Raw genomic sequence first — 20,532 nt, 5'->3', positions numbered from 1 at the left:
ATTCTCGGCTAAATCTCATGAGACTTGGTCAGATCATGCAGATTTTGCGATGAAATGCTTGAGGTTTCCTTAAATCTCACTTGTGGGTTCCTTACGCAACGTCCACAGAATCTGGTAAAAATTGCTTCAACTAAATCTTTTAAGAATGGTTGGAATGTCAAGTCGTCCACCAAATCTTACAAGACTCAAACAAAATCTCATAAGACTTGCTTGAATCACGCAAAAAAAGAGAAAATCTGCCAAATCTTATGGGACTTTCTCTAAATTGCATAAAAAGTGATCCATTCTTGTAAGACACATTTTTTTTACAAACTGCGAGTTGCAGCAAGGTAATGTGAAACATTTTTGTTGTTTTTTGCTTTTATTAAATATACAACAATCTTGTTTACATCGTGCCGTCATGTTCTCCAACTTACGAGCGTGTGCAGGACCACCTGCTAGTAATCACATCCGCCATCCGGGGCGCTGCAACTTATTCCGATGTCTGCTTCCAATTACGCCAAAGCGTAGGATTGGTCGACGATGAAAAAGGGGAGGGGATCGGGGGATTGTGAGGACATTTTGATCCTCTCTGCTTAAAAGAAATATACATAAAACAAGCTAGGCGAAGGGTCAAAAGTTTGTCGAGTTTAACAAGGCTGTGAAACTTTTTAAAATGTTGTTTCTCAATCTCACAGCAACTGGACACTTGGTTTCCTGCCCCCGCCGAGCCGCTATCTTCCCGCATTAATAACGTCCTCAGCTGCTCCATCCCAGATGACTCACAGCTGCAAATGGAAACAGCCAGAATAGTTTGAAGATGCTGCCACTTGTTCCAGTCTTCACCGATCCACTCCCAGCCCGGAGGCCCCCCAGGTACGAGTGCTTATCTGGCCGCCCCGCTGATAAGAAACACATGGAGGGGAAGCGGTGGGAAGTCAGTCTTCAGTTGCAACAGGCTAAGTGGGGACCGTGGGGGGAAGGGCGGGGTTAAGGAGTGCATGTCACAAACAAATCCCATGTGAAGAGAGCAGAGATGCTCCAGTGAAAGGTCCCCGCACTCAAAAGAACACGTAATCTGAACGCAGTACTAACTTGTGGTATCGGGAGTGCAAATCTACACATATTCACTTTAAAAAAAAATACACAAATGCCTCTACGTCCAAATTTCGGCATCTCAATTGTCATTATACACTGGTACTTCTACTTAAGAAATGAATTGGTTCTGGAAGAAATTTCTTTACTCGAAAATGTTGTAAGTAGAGACGCGTTTTCCATGTAAATGGTCTAATCTGTCCCAAGCCCGTAAAAAAATTTCATTCTCAAGCATAAAAATGCATCAAAATATGTAACAAATATATGTTACGAACAGATTATTGCACAATAAATAAGAATTGTGCATAATGTATTTAAAAAAAAGAATAAAGATTAAAAATGGTCATTTAACTTTTAACTGCAACCTCATCGTTTTCTGCCCTCTTTAGTCCATCTTCTCTCTCAGAAGTGGTTTTTGCCTGGCGTTTTGTAAAGAACTGATCCGAGGACGTTTACTTTTGTCAGATTTTAACAATCCTTCAAAAATGTCAAATTGCAAACATCAGCATAGTGAGCAATCGCCCGACTAGTGAACACTTTTTCTGGCTGATTCACATTTACGTCAAACTATCGTATAATACCTCAAAAGAACCCTCGCAATGACTTCCTCTAAATTCTGTCAGAATTCTGCTAAATCACTTCTTCAAATCTGCTGAGTTTTCCAGCGAAACACGTGAGACTTACATCATTCTCACGAGACTTACACACAAATCATACAAGACTCGTGAAATTCCCACGAGATTTAAGTCAATCTCACTTCCACAATGTATTGTGTTGGAACTTGGTCGCTGTATTTTTCCTCCGCGCGCTCTGCATGAGCATGTTCTCCCCGTGACGGCCGCTGGATAAATATCACGCAAACGTGAAGTGACACTTCGGGACGTTCTTGAAGGGTGCAGCAGTCGCAGCTCTCGCGCAGCCTTACACCATTTTGTACGCCAGCCAACTCATCAGCGTCGACAAGTGAATACAAACGCTCAATCTGGAGCACTTGCATGAGAACAAGAACCACCTCAAATGTACATCAAGGGAAAGTTCGTATACGCAACAAGAGAATGGTTTCTATTTTCAGACATTTTCTTTTTAAGGGCAGCTCTTGTATGTTCTTAAATGTTTGACTTGTGCAGAAATGTATATAAATGGATTTATGTATGAGAACCAACGGCCCGGTAGACCAGTGGTTCGCGCGTCGGCTTCACAGTGCAGAGGTACCGGGTTCGATTCCAGCTCCGGCCTCCCTGTGTGGAGTTTGCATGTTCTCCCCGGGCCTGCGTGGGTTTTCTCCGGGTGCTCCGGTTTCCTCCCACATTCCAAAAACATGCGTGGCAGGCTGATTGAACGCTCCAAATTGTCCCTAGGTGTGAGTGTGAGCGTGAATGGTTGTTCGTCTCTGTGTGCCCTGTGATTGGCTGGCAACCGATTCAGGGTGTCCCCCGCCTACTGCCCGAAGACGGCTGGGATAGGCTCCAGCACCCCCCGCGACCCTAGTGAGGATCAAGCGGTTCGGAAAATGGATGGATGGATGGATGTATGAGAACCGACTGTCAGGAATGTCAAAGGTAGTTATCCTGTGCAGTGGTACTTCAACTTACAAACATCTCTTCAGATGAAATTTTCAAGTAACCAAACGTCTCAGCAGGAAAATATTGCCTCTTTTTACAAAAGAAATGTTAAGATACCAAAGGTAAAAATACAACATGGGCTGCTAGCCGCTGCTCCGAGTTTCCTGAACGCAACATACTCATAGCTGCTCTGCCATTGGCTATTAGCTAGCATCTTCCTGGCCTCCCATTGGCTAACAGGGACCTCTACCGGATGTGTCTATGTGTATGGATAGATAAATAGATATGTGTCTATGCGGCGCCCTCGTCATTCGGCCGTTGGGCCATGAGGCGTTCCGATAGTTTGACGTAAATCACCCAGAAAAAGTGTTCACCGGTTGGGCGATCGCTCACTATGCTGATGCTTGCCTTGGACATTTTGGAAGGGATTGTTAAAAGCCTAAAATCACTTCTGAGAGAGAACATGAACTAAAGAGGGCAAAAAAAATGATGAAAAAAAACCCCAAACTAAAATTATATAGTTATATAGTATATATTTTTTTTCTGTTGAAGAGCTGTCTTTAATTATTTCTTACTTGGACAAGTCAAGTTACGTAGTCCTTACTTTCAAAAACGCCTCAAGGGCTTCACAAGCGCACAGTTGACATTTATTATAAGGTATCAAAAATTATTTCGATGTCCAAACAAATGGGGTTTTTGACCAACGTCCTGCAATAAATCTCCTTCGACTTAAGAGGTTCCACCAGAGACGACTAAAACCATAAAAGCGATGCATACGATTGTTGTAATCTTTCCCTCCCAGAATCATTCCGTGAACAAGATAGCGCCTTATTCCGCTTTGTGGGGGTCAACAAGCTCCCTCAGGGGGCCGAATTTCCCCTCCCTGGCATCTCCTTTACGAGCGCTGCACGGGTCCTGTCGTCTTCAAACTAATGAAAAGTGTCATGAAAGTGACATCAGGATTAATGCAGTATCCCGGGCTCTACGTCACTCAGGCGCCGTCTTCACGCTACTTAACCGCCAAGACAAACAACCCCTTCGAGTCAAGGTTAAAAACGCCTTTGGATAAACAGTGCAGTAAGTATGCACTTTTCATCAATAATTTACAGAAAAAAAAAAGGTTATGAAAATTCATGCGGTTCAACACGCTCCTCGACACTACACTGACAAATAAGGCCCGTAAAATAAAAAAACGCTTACGGAATCAAGGTCTTTACAAGAATGAGGCTGCTGGGAATTGAGGATGAATAGAAAATGCGCATGGTGCAAAATGGCTGTCCGGAGAAGGCTGAAGGGAACCGCCGGCTGAGAAACGCTGAGCTGGCAGAGGACAGACATTTCATAGATGGTTTTTGATTGGAGTGGAGACACGTCACAGTGTGTCTGCTGGACATCTGTGTGCGTGCAAGCGCGCCTGTGTGTGTGTGTGTGATGCCTTGATGAAGAACAGCATCTCATTTGTAGTCGATAGCGTCGTCTCGGGCTCCAATCGGTCAATTCTGTCTGACCTTCAGCGTTAGTGGTACAGTCGACCAATCACACCACTTGTGTGAGTGTGTGTGTGTGGGAGTGTGTGAGCACGCCTGCGCGGGAATACCAAGCAACGTAGCAAAACAAAGCTTTTGCAATCCTGGTGTGGCGTTGGCAACAAACACGTCGCATGTCACGACTGGTTATTTTGTTAATTGATTATTATTTGGGTAAATAATCGCAGCATTGAAGACTTGGGAAGGAGATCAAAGAGCCACAGCATCCGATTAATTGAGGATTAAAATGTCTTACATCAACAACATCGCTGATTGCACATTTGCGGAAACGACACGTTTTAGAAGAACTTTTGAGTGGTTCCACATTAATATATCTGTCTGGAGTGATGAAAAATGTTTGAGATGAAAATCATATTGACAATGTACAAATTAACAATTATTTCAGTTGAAGATGTTCATTTTAGAGTTTTCTTTTGTTGATGCAAAAAAATTCAGTCATGTACAAAATTATCTATATTTTATATTTATAATTATAAAAAAAATACATTGAATTGTCATTTTCTTGATGAAAATAATTTCAAATAGAATGACACACCAATAAAAATATTCAAGAAACAAATTCCATTTGATATTGTAATGTAAAAATATATACTTGGAAAAAATCATGGCGTGAAAATTTGTATTGAAAATATCTAAAATAAATCTCAAATAATTTGATATCAAAGGATAGTTTAAAATTTTTTGTCAGCAACTTAAAAAAACATAACATAAAATCAATCAATATTTTTTTTATTTAATTTTTTGCTGCAATAAAGTCAAAGAAAAAAATAGGTTGAACCTGTTTTTAATTTGTGCATTTGTATACCTTTCGATACTTTAATGAGAAAAATATTAACCCTTTCAGTGTCATGATTCTGTTTGTGACCAACAGGTGGTACTGTAGGGCTCCCCCTGCAGCTGCACACCTGTTGGTCGTTATGCAATTATTGTTTTAAAAGGACTGCCGGCACAACCACTCGGTGTTGAGTCATTGTTGCTGTTTGGTTGCTACTGTCATGTTTGTTTTCGGTCATGTTTCTGTTTTTGAGAGTTTTTAGTTTCTGCCATGGTTTTTGTTACTTTGGATTCGTTTTGTTCTTAGGACTTTGTTTTGGATTTAAAGTTTTCTGTGTTTTATGAATACAATTTGTCAAGTACACCCTGCTCCTCCCTCCTGCCCTGCTTTTTGGGGTCCACCACCACCACCACCATCACCAGCACCTCGCAAACGTGACATTCAGGGACAGCAGTCACTACAGTGGACAGCTTATCGTGTTATCAGGTTACAGGGTGCACAAAAGGGTTAAGCAGCACATACCTACGTCAGAATATTCAAAAGCTTACATAACCAAGCTCAACAGGTGATGAGTAAGACGATTCGATACACAGACGAGCACAAGCAAGGCAGATAATCTATTTTTAAACGAGCACAAATGTAAAATTTTTCACACGAACGCATCCCTTTCCTTCCGTGCGTTCACATGGCGAGGATAAGGCCTTTGCATCAACATCAATCACGCAGTGTGTTTGCGATAAGGTTGTTGTACTGCGGTGACGGTTTGAAGAATATGAAAAGTTGCATGCAAAAATGCTTACTTGAATTACTTTGCCAAGCAAAAAAAAACATGAACAGCATTGTTTACTTTCAAGAGATTGCAGAAAAGGCTGATAAAAATGTTGATTGTTTGCGACATTAGAAAGACGATTTTCACTCAAAAAGATGGTTTCTCTGCTGTGTGTGTCCACGTCACATCCACCCTCTTTTTTTTTTCAATCATTTGTACTGTGTCGATGCAAATGTAACTATTTTTTTAATCTCCTGCTTTTTAAGTCTGTCAGTAATATACCGTTTCCCTTTTTTGAATTAAAAATAATTGCCACGCATTACTTTTCTTCGATTCGTCACCGTTACCATATGACGTACGTCAAAACCGCTAATTTATTGCAAGGCCACCTGGTGAGTCCCACATGAACCCTTCTCTCTTTTTTTTTTTGCTTACTTTTGGTCTGCAGTCACTCCGGAGGGAAATAAGCAGCTGTGCTTTTAACGCTAAGCAGCAAGAGTAACTTTTTTTTTCTCCTCCCACCTTCTGGAAGCAGCTGTCTAATGTTGGTGAACGTGATGGATGACAGCCGACGTCACGGGGTTGTAAAAATCCAAAACGGCCAAGCCGAGTAGCTGCTGAACGACCAGCATCATCATTAGCTCTATTTTGTGGAAGATTAGCCGCCACCTGCTGCACAAAAGCGTCAATCAAACACTGGACGATATATTGGCGAGGGAAGGGGTCCATATGTGCGCGTTAATGACCTTGCCAAACAGACAGATCATTAGCATTTAGCTCAATTACAACCAAGATGCTCACGGTGTCGCTAAAATGCACTTAATCCTTTGTCGAAGGGACTTTAAGGAAGTTTTGTGGAAAATATTCAGCCACTGACGCTACTTTCGCTTGGCAATGTAATGTAGACTCTCAAACAAGTCAAAGTAGCAAAGCCTGAAAAGTCACAGGAAGTCTGCCATTTTTCTTTGTGGCAGCCATTTTGTTTGTTTTTTCCTGGCATCCCTTCAAAGGCCAATGTGTTGTTGTTGCACTCCATGGAATTCAAAACAAAAACAAAATAATAATCTGCCCTCCAAGCAGATTTCCTTCAGGAAATTGGGTAGGCATGTCTGTCATGAAGAGACCCATAAAAACTCTCAAAAAAGGCATGTCTCAAAAGACACGGGATGTCTGCCGTTTTGCTTTGAAGTCGCCATTTTAGAGGTTTTGCAACGATTCTTCAAAGATCAATTTGTCACCCCCGCGAATAAATAAGTAAATCAAAATTCCCGTGCTGGTTTTACTCGGCAACAAAAAAGCGGGTAAACAGATCTATCATGACTTCAACCGCAAAAAGGTATCAAGACGCCATGACCAAAAAGAAACAAAGTCTGCCATTTAGCTGTGAAGCAAAAACTTTTATCGTCATTTTGGAGAGATTTCTACCACGTTTTAAAAGTTCAGCCCAAAAAACAACAACAACAAAAAAAAACCTGCCTTTTTGTCAATTTTACTTTTTTTTGTTGTTGTTTTAAACATGGTGTCGCGATCACATTTTCACCTGTTGCAGACGGACTTGGAATGTCACCCTGCCAATAAACGGGCGTTCACTGTACAAATGTAATCCCGCACATCACAGTTAAGGAACCCCTGAACACTTAATTGTGCTTTCATGCATGTATATTGTGCATTGGAGTGCATGAGAAAATCTCATCTACCACTTTGCATTTAAAGTTTATTACTGTTATGAGATCACATTTGGCACCGAGTGTGCAGAATAAGACCACAACAACCCCCCCCCCCAAAAAAAAAAAAAAACGGAGAGCAGCCAGGAAAGTAAAGATACATCTGAAGAATGGAGAGGGGCTGCGGGATTAAAAAATAAAAATAAAAAACAACAACAAAAGAACAGACGTGAGATGAAATAAAAGGTGAGTGAGCGCGAGAGGCTTGGTTGACACATAAAACAAAGATGAGAGACCTCATGGGAGAGGAGAGGCTGGAAAATGTAGATAGACAAGAGAGAGAGAGAGAGAGAGAGAGGAGGGGAAGGATGAGGAGGAGGAGACGGAGACGAGCGAGGCCGGGGGAATGCAGGGCGAGAGAGAGAGAGAGAGAGAGAGAAAGAGAGAGAGAGAAAGAGAGAGGGATCTCCTCGTGCAGTTTGCAGACCGAGCATTGACGCCGAAGTGAACACACGCGTTTGCACACACACACTCACGCGCACACGCCGAAGGAGTGTATGACCATGCTGCACACACACACACATTGACACGGAGTTAAGCGTGAAGGAGCTATGGAGGGAAGCATCTTTTTCGGTGAGTCCCTTTACTGTCTTTTTCAGATTTGACACACACACATATACACACACACACACGACTGAGTACACACACAACTGAGTACACACACAGTTTTTGGATGAAAGTGTATGCAGAGTGTGTTGTGTTCAATCTGGCAGGTAGTCCACTTGAGTTTCCTTTAATTGTAATCCCACAAAAAAAAGGAGGAAAGAAAGAGATGGGGTGGGGTGGGGGGCTATGCATGGATTACAAACAGTGACAGCATGGAGAAGCGCGGGTCCGATTCGTGGCAGGCGAGGGTGACCTTGTTCATGGACGTAATCCGACGGATTAAAGGCATCTGTTGTTGGAGGAAGAGAGGAAAGGGGGGGGATTGTTGATGTTGGATGTGGAGGAGAAAGTCCCTGTGAATGGACAAGACACCATGGTGATTGTTTTTTTTTTAGTTTTTTTTTTTAGGTAGAACTAACTTTGACTATATCCTGATTCGTCCTTTCAAATTTTAATTGAAAGGCAAAACAAATTGCAGTATTATCTTTGACATTTTAAATTTGATACTTTTTTTGGTATTTTTACCCAAGGATGCAGTTTTTTTTATTGTTTGAAAACAGGAAAAATATCCACATTGCACTAAAATTAAATACAATTACTTTTTATTACCCTCCACCTTTTTTTAAACTAGAAAATAAGATTTTTAAAAAGTAAAGTTAAAATGTAACATTTATATTACATGATGTTATCCGTACTTTTTTTTTTAAACATGAGAAGCATTATTTCTAATTAAAAAAAGATAAATACATTGTCATAAATGAATACATTTGAATTACAATTATTTGTTCTGATATTTCCCCTCTTTTGTGTTTTTGCTAGAGAAGCAAAAAAACAAACAAACAAAAAACATCCAACCAAACAAAAAAACTCCCAATAACGTCATTACACGATAATTAAATTGTGTGCGCTGCAGTTGATCCCCAGGAATCTTGCGTGTTATTATGATGATGATGATGATGATGATTATTTATTTTTTTTTACCACAAGAGCACATTCATCCCTTATTAAAGTATTTAACCCTTTCATCCACCCTGGAGCCCGATAACACGATCAGCTGCCCACTGTTGTAACTGCTGTAACTAAAATACGATTTTTTATTATTATGCATTTTATTATGAGTATATATAATATTGTGTGTGTATGTTTCGTATGTGCGTGTGTGTTTCGTGTGTGTGTATGTATTACACGGTGTTTGCTACTTCTTCATGTATTCCTCATTTTGAAAGGAAATTCTTTACACTCTGTCAGTCTTTCAGCCCAGTAGGCGGGCATCTGCATAAATTTAGTCAAACGATGGACTACAATTAGGGAAAATTTGTATTTTCGAATCCCACTTGGGGGGGTCAGTTGAATAATAACATTAGAATTTTTGAAGCGCCTGTAATGAAAAGAAAATGCCGGAAGCCATGTCCAATCCGCGGGAAAAATATTGCAGCTGGGTGGTTTCGCCTCGCACGCCTACGGGAAGTTTTAACAGAGGTCACGTTCAGAGATGCGAATGGAAAACAAATCCTGTTTTTTCAGCATCATACTGTAGATTGCCCTTGTTCTACCTTATAAATTCAGACAAATTCCTCCTCCTCCTTCGAGGCTTTTGCACACGTCCATTTGTAGGGTCAAATGGATGGGCTATGTTTGAACCCAAAACAAGAGCCTCCTCCTCCTACACTCCTGCCAAGTGTGGATTCGCTCAGCGTCCACACTTGGCAGAATTTCTTTTGCAGAATTACTCCAAAATTAAAGTTGTTTTGTCTTCCGACCACTGCCTATTAAAGTGGCCTTCAACCAAAGAAGACGACTAATGTTAATGAGCATATCGTTTTCCAATTTTTAGGGATTTTGGCCAAAGAATATCTAGGGCGAGAGCCAAAGAATATTGTCGTTGGGTTTATTTATTTCAAAATGGAACATCTATCTATCTATCTCCGTGTGTGTGGGTATGTGAGTGTGGGTGGGTGTATATCAATACACCCACCCACACACACACTATGTAAGGCCCGGTGGTCAACTAGTTAGCGCGTCAGTCTCACAGTGCAGAGGTGTGGTGTTCGATTCCTGTGTGGACTTTTCATGTTCCTCCACGTACCTGTGTGGGTTTTCTCTGGGTACTCCGGTTTCATCCCGTATTCCAAAAATATGCGGGCGGCAGATTAATATAACACTCTAAATTGTCCCGAGGTGTGAGTGTGAGCACGGATGCTTGTTGATCTTCTGTGTGCCCTGGCAACCGGTTCAGGGTGTCCCCCACCTACTGCCCGAAGATGGCTGGGATAGGCTCCAGCACCCCCCCTCCCCCTTGAAATCTATCTATCTATCTATCTATCTATCTATCTATCTATCTATCTATCTATCTATCTATCTATCTATCTATCTATCTATCTATCTATCTATCTATCTATCTATCTATCTATCTATCTATCTATCTATCTAGCTAGCTAGCTAGCTAGCTAGCTAGCTAGCCTCTCAGGTATACGGTAGCTATAGATGTATAGCTAGCGAGATGTATAGCTAGCTAGCTATACATCTATATCTACTGTATATCTGAGAGACAAGCATTCATGCTGACTGGCATTGCTGAGAGACAAGCATTCACATTAATCTGGATGAGTCACACAAATATCATTCCGTCTTCAAATTGTATACTCATACTGCCGAGAGGCACAAATTATGAAGACCGAAAACCTGTTTTTTCTCAGCGCGTCTGTGGACAGACACAGACGCGAAACGACACGACGGATCAATCTTTTTTAACTTATCTGCAATCAAAGCAGAGTGAAACAGGCGCACTTAAAAAAAAACAAAAAAAACACCCTCAGCCTTTTATGCATCCTGAGTGCTTGAGTGCCAAATCGAAAAAGACGACTCTTCAATTATTCATACAACAGTTTGTCCTGTGGTTTTAAACTGAACGTCATCTTCGAAATGCCTTTTCAAAAAATGTCAACATCAACATGAGAAGTGTGGCAAGTCGAGGTTTCGGACAACTTGCAGGAAATCTTTTCTGTCTTTCTTACTCTCACTAGTACTCTCCTTTCCAAAGGGCCCGGAGGGAATGGCTTTGCGGTCGCTGTGAACGTCTTCTTGGTTAACCTCAGATTACAGGGAGCGCGTGGAGTGACTGTCGGAGGCGGCCCCCTTTATTAGCTAGACGTTCACGGTAGATGGCAGGATGCTAATGCCAGGACCACACATAGACCAGATGACTGTCCGGGGGCGGAAATGCTCTCGCGTTCCTTTTGCAATGCGTTAAAATTAGATGCATGCCAAATGACTAATTACAATGAATTTCCGTTGATGTCCCGTCCTGGGCACACCTGCCTTTTCTCATTTGCAATGTAGGAACCGGATAAAAAATATATATATAAAAGAAAGAAATAAAAAATTAAATCGCCTTATCGTTTCCACACTTGAAATAAAATATTCCATAGCGCCTGTTCTCGTCCTCTCGCTGTCAAGTAATGGGCCATGAGGGATGCAATAATCGAAAGGATGAGCTGACTAAGGCGTGAATTGAAATCTACTTTCATGGCTGACCGCATCGTTCTGCAACGAAGAACGACGCTATCCATTGCGAAACGAAACAGGCTTACTTAAATGTATCTTACAAAACTATTTTTACCACTTATTAGGCGATGTGGGAATAAGACCAATTCATTCAAGGTCGTCAGTCCAGCTTTTATTTTATGGTATTCACATCAAAATGTGTTAAACAACCCAGGACAGAGCAGTTTTTTTTGTTCAAAGCCAACCACAAACGGACTTTATGAAATCCTCTGGAAGGGAATAACTTAATATTTGGTGGCATAACTATTCATTTATCCATTTTCGGATCCGCTTTATCCTTACAAGGGTCGCAGGGCATGCTTGAGCCTATCCCAGCCGTCTTCGGGCAGTCGGCGGGGGGGACACCCTGAACCGGTTGCCAGCATTAGGAGGTGACATACATGTTCCGTGGGGTTAACAGTTACATTAAAAGCTGGAATTTAAAATTTTTTGACTCATATTCATCTTTTGAGCTCAAACCTAAACATCATCAGCGTACAGCAAAAACAATACTTTGGAGTGGGCTGTACGAGGTTTTCACAAAACAATTATCAAATAAAATTGTACATGCAAACACTAATATGTACAAACGATCTATCTCATTTTGTCAAATGAACATCTGTTATCTTAATGCTAATGAATAATGCAAAAGTATTAACAGAAATTAGCATCGATTTGAGGGTCGCGCTCAGTCTTCAAACAAATGTTACTTTTGCACACCTGCAGCAGGAGCAATACATACAAACAGAGTGTATGACAAGCCCCCCCAGCCCACACTCCCCCCCCCAAAAAACATCAAATACGATTGTGATTGCCCCGTGGGGGCGCAAATGATGACCCCAATATTTTGAATCCGTAACAAATACGTGTGACAACACTGCAGAGCTGTTATTTCGAGTGGGCATTTTGACGAGGCCGCCTTCAGCGTTACACGGCCAGACAGAGTGAGTAGTTCATTGGCCGTCCTCTACCTTACCCTTCAACATTCACTTATCTGGGCTCAGAGCTGTGTCGAGAGCCAATAATAAAAAATAAAAAAAAATGTCTGGAGGACGGCGACTGCCATTAATAATGAATCACCTCGCGGCGCTCTCTCGCTCTCTTTTTGTGTCCTGGACTGGAGATGGACGAGAGAGGCTGAGAGAGTCCAGTGGTCTGGGCGCTGCCGCTTCCCCACCCTTCGGCAAATAGGAGAAATCCAATTATGATGAATCCAATTTTGATAGTTATTCCAATGTGATTACGCTCCCAATGCAAGTGAGCTGATTCCGACAAATGAATGGCCTTTTTGAGATGCCCCGCCATACCCCAAAAACCCGTCAGCTATTGCAAGTGGATTATTGTATTCTGGTGAAAACTTATGCATATTAGGGTTCTAAAACGCAACCCGATATCTTCCCCACTGGAAAGTTCAAATGAGTAAACAAACAAATCAATAAAATAGGCGGCCCGGTGGAGCAGTGGTTAGTGCGTGGACATCACAGTGCAGAGGTCGTGGACTCGATTCCGGCTCCGGCCTTCTTGTGTGACGTTTGCATGTTCTCCTCGAGCCTGTGTGGGTTTTCTCCGGGTACTCCAGTTTGCGATTGGCTGGCAACCAGTTCAGGGTGTTCCCCGCCTACTACCCGGAGACAACCGGGATAGGCTGCAGCAACCCCTGCGACCCATGTGAGGATAAAACGGTTCAAAAATGGATGGCTGGATGGATGGATGAATAAAATACATCATTTTGACCAATCAACATAAAATTGGGTGGGTATGACTAACAGGGGTGGGTGAGTACCAATAAGTACTTTGGCCAAAGTTTAGCAAGAAGTCAACATTTTGGCCCAATTCCATCCATCCATCCATCCATCCATCCATCCATCCATCCATCATCTACCGCTTATCTGGGGCCGGGTCGCGGGGGCAACAGTTTTAGCAGGGAAGCCCAGACTTCCCTCTCCCTAGCTACTTCTTCCAGCTCTCCCCGGGGGATCCCGAGACGTTCCCAGGCCAGCTGGGTGTCATAGTCTCTCCAGCGTGTCCTGGGTCTCCCTCGGGGTCTCCTCCCGGTGGGACATGCCCGGAACACCTCACCAGGGAGGCGCTCAGGAGGCATCCGAATCAGATGCCCAAGCCACCTCATCTGGCTCCTCTCGATGTGGAGAGGAGCCACCCAATTCCATGGCTTGTCTTTTTTTCTCTCTTTTTTTTAAAATTTTGCTGAATTTAGCTGAGCTGAACCATTTGCCCAAGTGTGCGCTAATCCAACGCTCGACAGACATTATTTTCGCCAGGACGTCATAACTTGCCTGCATTGTTCATGTCCTCGAAAGAAAGCTATTCAGTCATGAATACAAATATTCATCTTGCGCTTACTAAACCCTTTTCACGCACCCTGGAACTTGATAACATGGTAAGCTGTCCACTGTAGTAACCGCCGCCGTCCCTCAAAAGGTTAAATACAAACATTGAAACTTTTATGCTAACCATAAAACCTTTGTCTTTAGCCAACAGGGAATTTGGGCAGAATTCTCTCCGGTCTCGTCCAGTGCGCACCAGGGTTCGAATGACAGCGTTCATATGTGACCAAACAAACCACACTAGCCCCGGGCTTTGTTGTCAGTGAGTCATGTTTATGTATTTGCCGGAATTATTTTCGCATCCCGGGCGTCTACATCCACGCCGCAGCGGTGTGGCTATTTACCATGTGGACCGTGGCCCGGCATAAAAATAAGATGTTATTTTAATTTATGTGGTCAAATATTTGCAGTCACATTCAGTCATCGCAGTGTCAACAGGAGAAAGCACACACGCAACCGTCTCTCTATGCTTTGTTTGTCACATCCTCGTTTTCCTTCAACGGTTACTGAGCAGAAGAGCAATAATATATTCATTTGAAATTATTATTCAGACGTTTTTTTTTTAAACTTGTACATTCTTCAGCTCATTACTGACAGCCGGGAGATATTTTTCACATCCCCAACTTCTCCACGTTTCCCATTGGAAAAAATGAAATGTCCCAATGAAATGTGTTTGTATTTGAATTATTCTACTAATCCAAATATTATTCAAACATTTAATTTAATTATTATTATTTTTAAACCTCATCCTTCTACATTTCTCAAACAATTCCCGTTTCAAAATGTTCAGCTCATTCAGAATAGCCTAATAATTGCTTTCTATTTTCTACTCTTTTACCACATGCTAGCGTAAATACTGCTAGCATGTTAGCATTTGACCGACAGAGGACAGTTTAATCCAGTCTTCGAGAAAGAAACAAACAAGACTTTTACGACTACCATAAGCGACTCAGTCAACTACAGTCACCTATATTACTATATGCTGTGAGTATTGTGATATTTTCTGTCGACATGTTTTGATGTATCATTTGTGTTCACTGAAGAGTGGGTGATAGCACTAAGACGATCGATGCGATACAGTAGCCCGTTTATGGCAATTTGAATTGTGTCTTCGCATTCAGCGAGTGAAATTTGTGTGGTTGTTTTAAATATATACCATGTAATTCTCTTTGATTTATGTTGAGTTTGACCGTAAACTGGGAGCGGCAATACACATCTTGAAACCTCATTTTTGAAGAATCCTTCACCCCCTTGCCAAACTGCTGCTTGTATCTTGGAAAAACTCATAAGTCAGGCGACTCGTATCTCAAGGCACCGTCCATTTTTTTTTTTAAGCCTCCAATTCTTTCCTTTCTCACATATTCCACACCGTTCCACTCCTACATTTTAATTATTAGACCCTTGAGGGGAAAGTGGCTGTTTTGGGCCACCTGGACCTCCGGGGTTTCGTGCAAATACATCTGTCCTATCCCACCTGAGTCCAAAAGTAGAACTCAAATATTTACACCTCCAGGAAAATAAAAGCAGAGTGTGAGAGAGGCAATAGTTGTTTGTCTTGAGTGTCTGCATGGTGTGTGAGGACACAGCAGATATTTATCAAGCCTGATCCCTTGTGATGTAAATAAAGGCAGAGCACTAGAGGACAGTCTGTGAATGCAATACCGATGCACTCAATGTTAGCTCAAGCTGAACTTGATTATCTCCTCAAAGCACAAAAACACGATAGCCATCATAGTTGATGAGAATCTGGGCGCTTTCACAGTTTTGACCGTGGGTAGGATTTTGGTCTTAAGACTGTAAATACCTCATTCCTTTATAAAAGCCTCCCAATTCGCAGTTGTAATCACTTTGACTATTTTTGATAATTAACGTAAATGTGTTCAGGACTTTATCTTGTCTTGGAGTTTTATGAATAGACATAAGCGTGGCCAGGCAATGAATCAATTTTGTTAAGATTTTATTTATCAGGGTGATTGTGTTTTTTTTTGTGCCACATTTGGAGTGATTATGTGCACTCTTCCCACTAACAACATGGCCAACGATAGACTGGAGTTCATTTGCAAAAGGAGTCAGTGTTGCCAGATTAGCGACAAGCAACTTGATTCCTTTTTAGAAACTGATTTAAATGTATCTTTATTATGACCCCTACCTTCTTTTTTTAAAGCTTTTTAAAATCTTGACTGATAATATAATTACTCAGCTTGTCACTGTACATGATTTGACAAAAGCAAAGGAAGTACTTATTTTTGCTTATTTGTCGTTATTTGGGGTTCTTTTAAGGGTCAGGGGGGAGCAAAGGGGGAATTTTTTTTTTGTTTAAAATTGAACTTGTCACGTTCTGCCCGAAGCGATAACGATCGCTCCGTGCAGAACAAGGAAATAAAGGGTTGGATCCCCGGAAAACAGACAACGAAAAAATCTTGTCAAAGAAAAGGGTGTCTTTAATGACAAAAACAGAAAGAGCCCGACAGGGAAAAAACGGTAACACAAAACGCTGGTCAAATAAGGACCAGGAATAACAAAGACGGAAACAACAACTGAAAACGCTCGCGGAAAACAAGAAAGCGCGAGGAGGGCCTGAATTGGCGGAAATACGAATAATACAAAATCTTTAGAGGCTAAACGCGAATAACAAGAGTCTCGGCCGTAAGGCAAAAAGGCAACGGGTCAAATGACAAATAGCGAAATCGAGCGCGAGAGTAATATGGCACGGCGTGGAATTCTCCGGCAGTGAGATGACTGCCGGAGTCTCTTAATAAAGGAGGGTAATCAGCCCGAAATTACGGACAGGGGTGCAGATGGCGGAGGAGAAAACCCGCCACCTGCTGGCGGACACGCGACGTGACAGAACTTAGTGGAATTTTTAAAAAAAGTTCTTGAAAGATCAGATGTGAAAAACAATTCAAAGCAATCATGAAATGTGCAATGACTTATAGGGCTCTATTTTCATAGACAGGTGTGCTCGGCGTCAAACCTGGCAGATCTTGATTTTGGTGTGTGACCAAGTCTCATTTGGGAATTTGGCAGCATGCGCTGTGCCATGCTGGGCATTCTGGCGGACAGACGGCATTTTCTTTGACACGCCCCTGGCGCATCTGACAATTTGCTGACAGAAAGTCGACTAAACTTTAGACCAGGCGAAAACAGGTTTGGCGCAGGTGGCGTAACATGATTTTGAGAAATTTCACCGAGGCCCAGGCTGATAAATTCTCCGCTCTGCCGATTCACGGGGTTTCTATCATCGTGATTCATTCACACCCCCCAGACACAAATGATTGAGGTGGAAAGCGGTCTTCAATTACCCCCCCCCCCCCCCCCCCCCCCCCCCCCCCTTCGCAGCAGTGATCTGTGACCGCTCAGGTCAACTCGACATGATCCGCAATGGGAAGTTTGCCGTCGCATTCTTATAGTCATCGTTGTTTGCGTAGACCACACCGAAAAGTCTATTCCTGCTTCTGGATACTCAAAAGACTTTTTGCGCGCCTCTCCTGCGCTGAATTTAAAGGGAATGAATGGAGCCGCTTTCATTGGCTAAGAAGTAAGCCTGTTGTGGTCATTCCCACCACGGTCTCCGAAAATGCCAAAACAAAGAAAACTCCACCCATGCGTACAGTTTGCCTGCACTTGATTTGCACTGGGCGCAGAAATCAAGCCCAACGTGTCGAAAAATTCCACTTCACTCGCCGTTGACCCTTTTCCTTCCCTCCGCTATTGTTGTGGTACCTCAAACAACTTTTTGCAGATTTGACTTGGATGTGGTGTGACCGGTGTTGTGTGTGTCTTGTTCCGCGCTGAAGGCATCCCGCCTCAGTTTTTGGCTCTGTTGGGCGTAAAATTGCCGGGTGGGCTTCACCCCCCCACTCCCCCTCCACACATACACATTCTTTGGGGTCTGTGGCATTACCAATGTGTTGCATCACCACAGCAAAGGCCGAATAAAAAAAAAAAAGAACTAATTTGCCATCTGTGCTAGATAAACAAGTATAGCGGCTATGTGGCTCCACTGAACGCAGCACTGCAGGCAGGCCCGGCTGGCTTGTGGAGCAGCAGCAGCCATGCATGGAAGCATACGTTGCGCCCAAATCACTTTGGACCTTCTAGCGTTGAGTGGAGACTTCACAGATGTGCAGATTACCCATGATGCACTGGGGCACTAAAAGCACTAACCATCCCCCGCGTTTCCCCTCCTGCTCTAGCCACAGATGCTCTTCGGCATTGACCCGCTGACAAATAGGACGCGTCCTCTTCAGCCTCCACGGTGGACACAGTGGACACCATCATTTGTACGCCGTCGTCGTTGGGCAGAATCCTCACATTGGCAAAATCAGTCCCTTTCAGGAAATAAGAAGTTCTCAAACACTGCATGGTTCAAATCTTATTGCGTACAATATCAAGACAGCGCCGCCATAATATCGTGTTCAATCGCCAATTTAATAGGCTAAAATATACTCACTAATAATGCTGCCTGTCAGTGATTAAAATTGTATCACGCATTGCCAGCACGTGCACATCAAACTCTGTGCTCAGGGCTTGTCTGGTCCCACACCAGACAAAAAGACGAAAGAATAATTCACAAAAGCAAACCACTGCATTTACATCATGTTCCCAAACTTTTTCCCCGTGCTTTAAAGCCACGAGTGATGCAATAGCTATCAATGATGAGCTAGCTGCCTAAGCAGCTTAGTCGGCAAAAGATAAATCTGCTCGCATTTACGTTCATGGCTGACCTGTGCACCGAAGCATAACAGCGATCCGAACAAAACAACCTTCCTCAGATGTTTATCACCGAACTTACACTTCCAATCTTGAGGTGACAAAATGCTGCCGCAGACTGACCAATCAGGTGGCGTTTTACAACACTTATCAGACAGTTGAGCGCTATAACTGACACTATATGTTGGCGAAGAACGCGTACAAAATATTAGGTCACATCTGGACAGACCAATAGAATGGTTTGTGAAAAAAAAGTGAAATTTAACTCATTTAGACATGGCCAATTTATAGAATAGAAAATAAATAAATCAATAAATAGTGTTGGTGGCAGCCCCCCCCCTCCACCCCCCCCCCCCCCACACACACAAAAAAAACCCCAAACAAACAAAAAGTACAGGACTCCATTTCACCAAGGCCTCCCGCAGTCCTTTCGGGTGGCACTACTCTGAAACAAACCCTTCATGTTCTTCAACCAAGGCAGTGCCATTAAGAAAACATGCTAAATGGCACGAATGACGAATTACTTTGATGGTGTGATGTGTCAATCAAAAAAAAGGTCCATAGAACGGGGAGCCAACGGCATCCGGCCACAAAATTCTGACATAATTAACATGATCGTTGAGGGACTTGCTAATTAATTCAGGAGATAGAAAAAAAGAAAAAAAGAAATGCCATTAGCTTGTTCCTGGTAGATGTAGCCTAAAGGCAAGCTAACTAGCATAACATGTAAATGAGCCTAAACTAAGATTGAGTGGTTCTTTTGGAGGTTGTTGCTGTTTGATTTACAATCTGTTGGGCGAGGATTGATGATGGACTTCCCCGAAATCGAAGTAAGAAAGCTTTAATCGCTTGAGTCTGACTTTTCTGTTGCACAGACTGATGGCGGAGAAGTGCTCTTTTGACACTGAAGCGGACTGAATGCATTTGCGCTCTTTAAATGCGAGATGACATTAACGAGCTGTTACATTCTTCAAAGACAATCCAACCAAACGTTTTGAACTCGATGCCTTTGCGAAAACATCTTCTACAAACCAGATGATAGAGGTTTGGTTTCCAGTCTTGGAAGTGGCAGGCAGCCATGTCATCTTCTCTGTACAAGTAGTTTTTACAACATCCACGTGATTTTTTTCCCCCTCCTCACCTCAGATGAATTACGTTTTTATAGATATCTATTTTGGGGGGAATTTGAAAGATACTTCACATAGGTTGGAGAATCTTTGATTGACGGGAATGCGTTTTATATGAGTCATTTAACCCTTTTCATGCACCCTGTAACCTGATAACATGATAAGCTGTACACTGTAGTAACTGCTGTCCCTGAAAGGCTTAAGGCTCTGCCCTAGGAATTTATCTGATTTGAATATTTTGCGTTTTAACTTGGAGCCACGGTGATATATGTCTTTGATGTTCCTTTTCAAGTGCTTTTAGTTTTACAGTTCTCGAGAGCTACTCGCTATTGTCCATTTGGACCCGGTGCGCTATGTAGTTGTTGCACATTAAACTGATTATAGCTGACTGGCTTAGTGCTTTGACATGTTGCCAGTGGTGACCGTTGATGAGATTTAAGAGTTCCATTAAACATGGCTGAGAGTCATGATAGCTGGAATGTACCATTTTGTGTCTGGACATGTTGGCTCAGGTCACTCCTGCCATGTTATTTCCTTGCAGCTACAGAAAACCCCCCTAAAACAAAACTTAAACGGTCTTTTTTTCCTCATTAGCATTCAGAAAGCAGAGTTTATCCCATTTAAAGTTGGATTGGATTGAATTAGACTTCATAACATAAATATGACGAACCGCAATACAATCGTTATTTTATTTTTCCATTCAAGTGAGTTGTATTATTGGACCGAACCCAATCACGTTGTCATTAT

The 20,532-nt window shown here is 42.4% G+C and overlaps 1 protein-coding gene across 6 annotated transcripts in view; it reads left to right on the top strand.

Annotated features, from left to right (window-relative positions):
* The window catches only part of znf385d (zinc finger protein 385D), a 101,360-nt gene that overhangs the window by 45,068 nt on the left and 35,760 nt on the right, over positions 1 to 20,532 (top strand). For 3 of the 6 annotated variants that reach the window (XM_052066041.1, XM_052066042.1, XM_052066040.1), the window contains one exon: positions 678 to 855. Coding sequence is in view for 3 of the 6 variants with exons in the window: in XM_052066039.1 (XP_051921999.1) it covers positions 8,003 to 8,024 (22 nt within the window). In the remaining 3 variants the exon portion in view is untranslated. Of the gene's footprint in view, positions 1 to 677; positions 856 to 7,817; positions 8,025 to 20,532 lie in introns of those variants that run through there. The other 3 variants (XM_052066039.1, XM_052066036.1, XM_052066038.1) reach the window with 2 other exon arrangements.

This window comes from Hippocampus zosterae, chromosome 5, assembly GCF_025434085.1.
Source record: "Hippocampus zosterae strain Florida chromosome 5, ASM2543408v3, whole genome shotgun sequence".
NCBI lineage: Eukaryota > Metazoa > Chordata > Actinopteri > Syngnathiformes > Syngnathidae > Hippocampus > Hippocampus zosterae.
The sequence above is the reverse complement of the archived record's forward strand: the minus strand, read 5'-3'. Positions and strand labels throughout refer to the sequence as shown.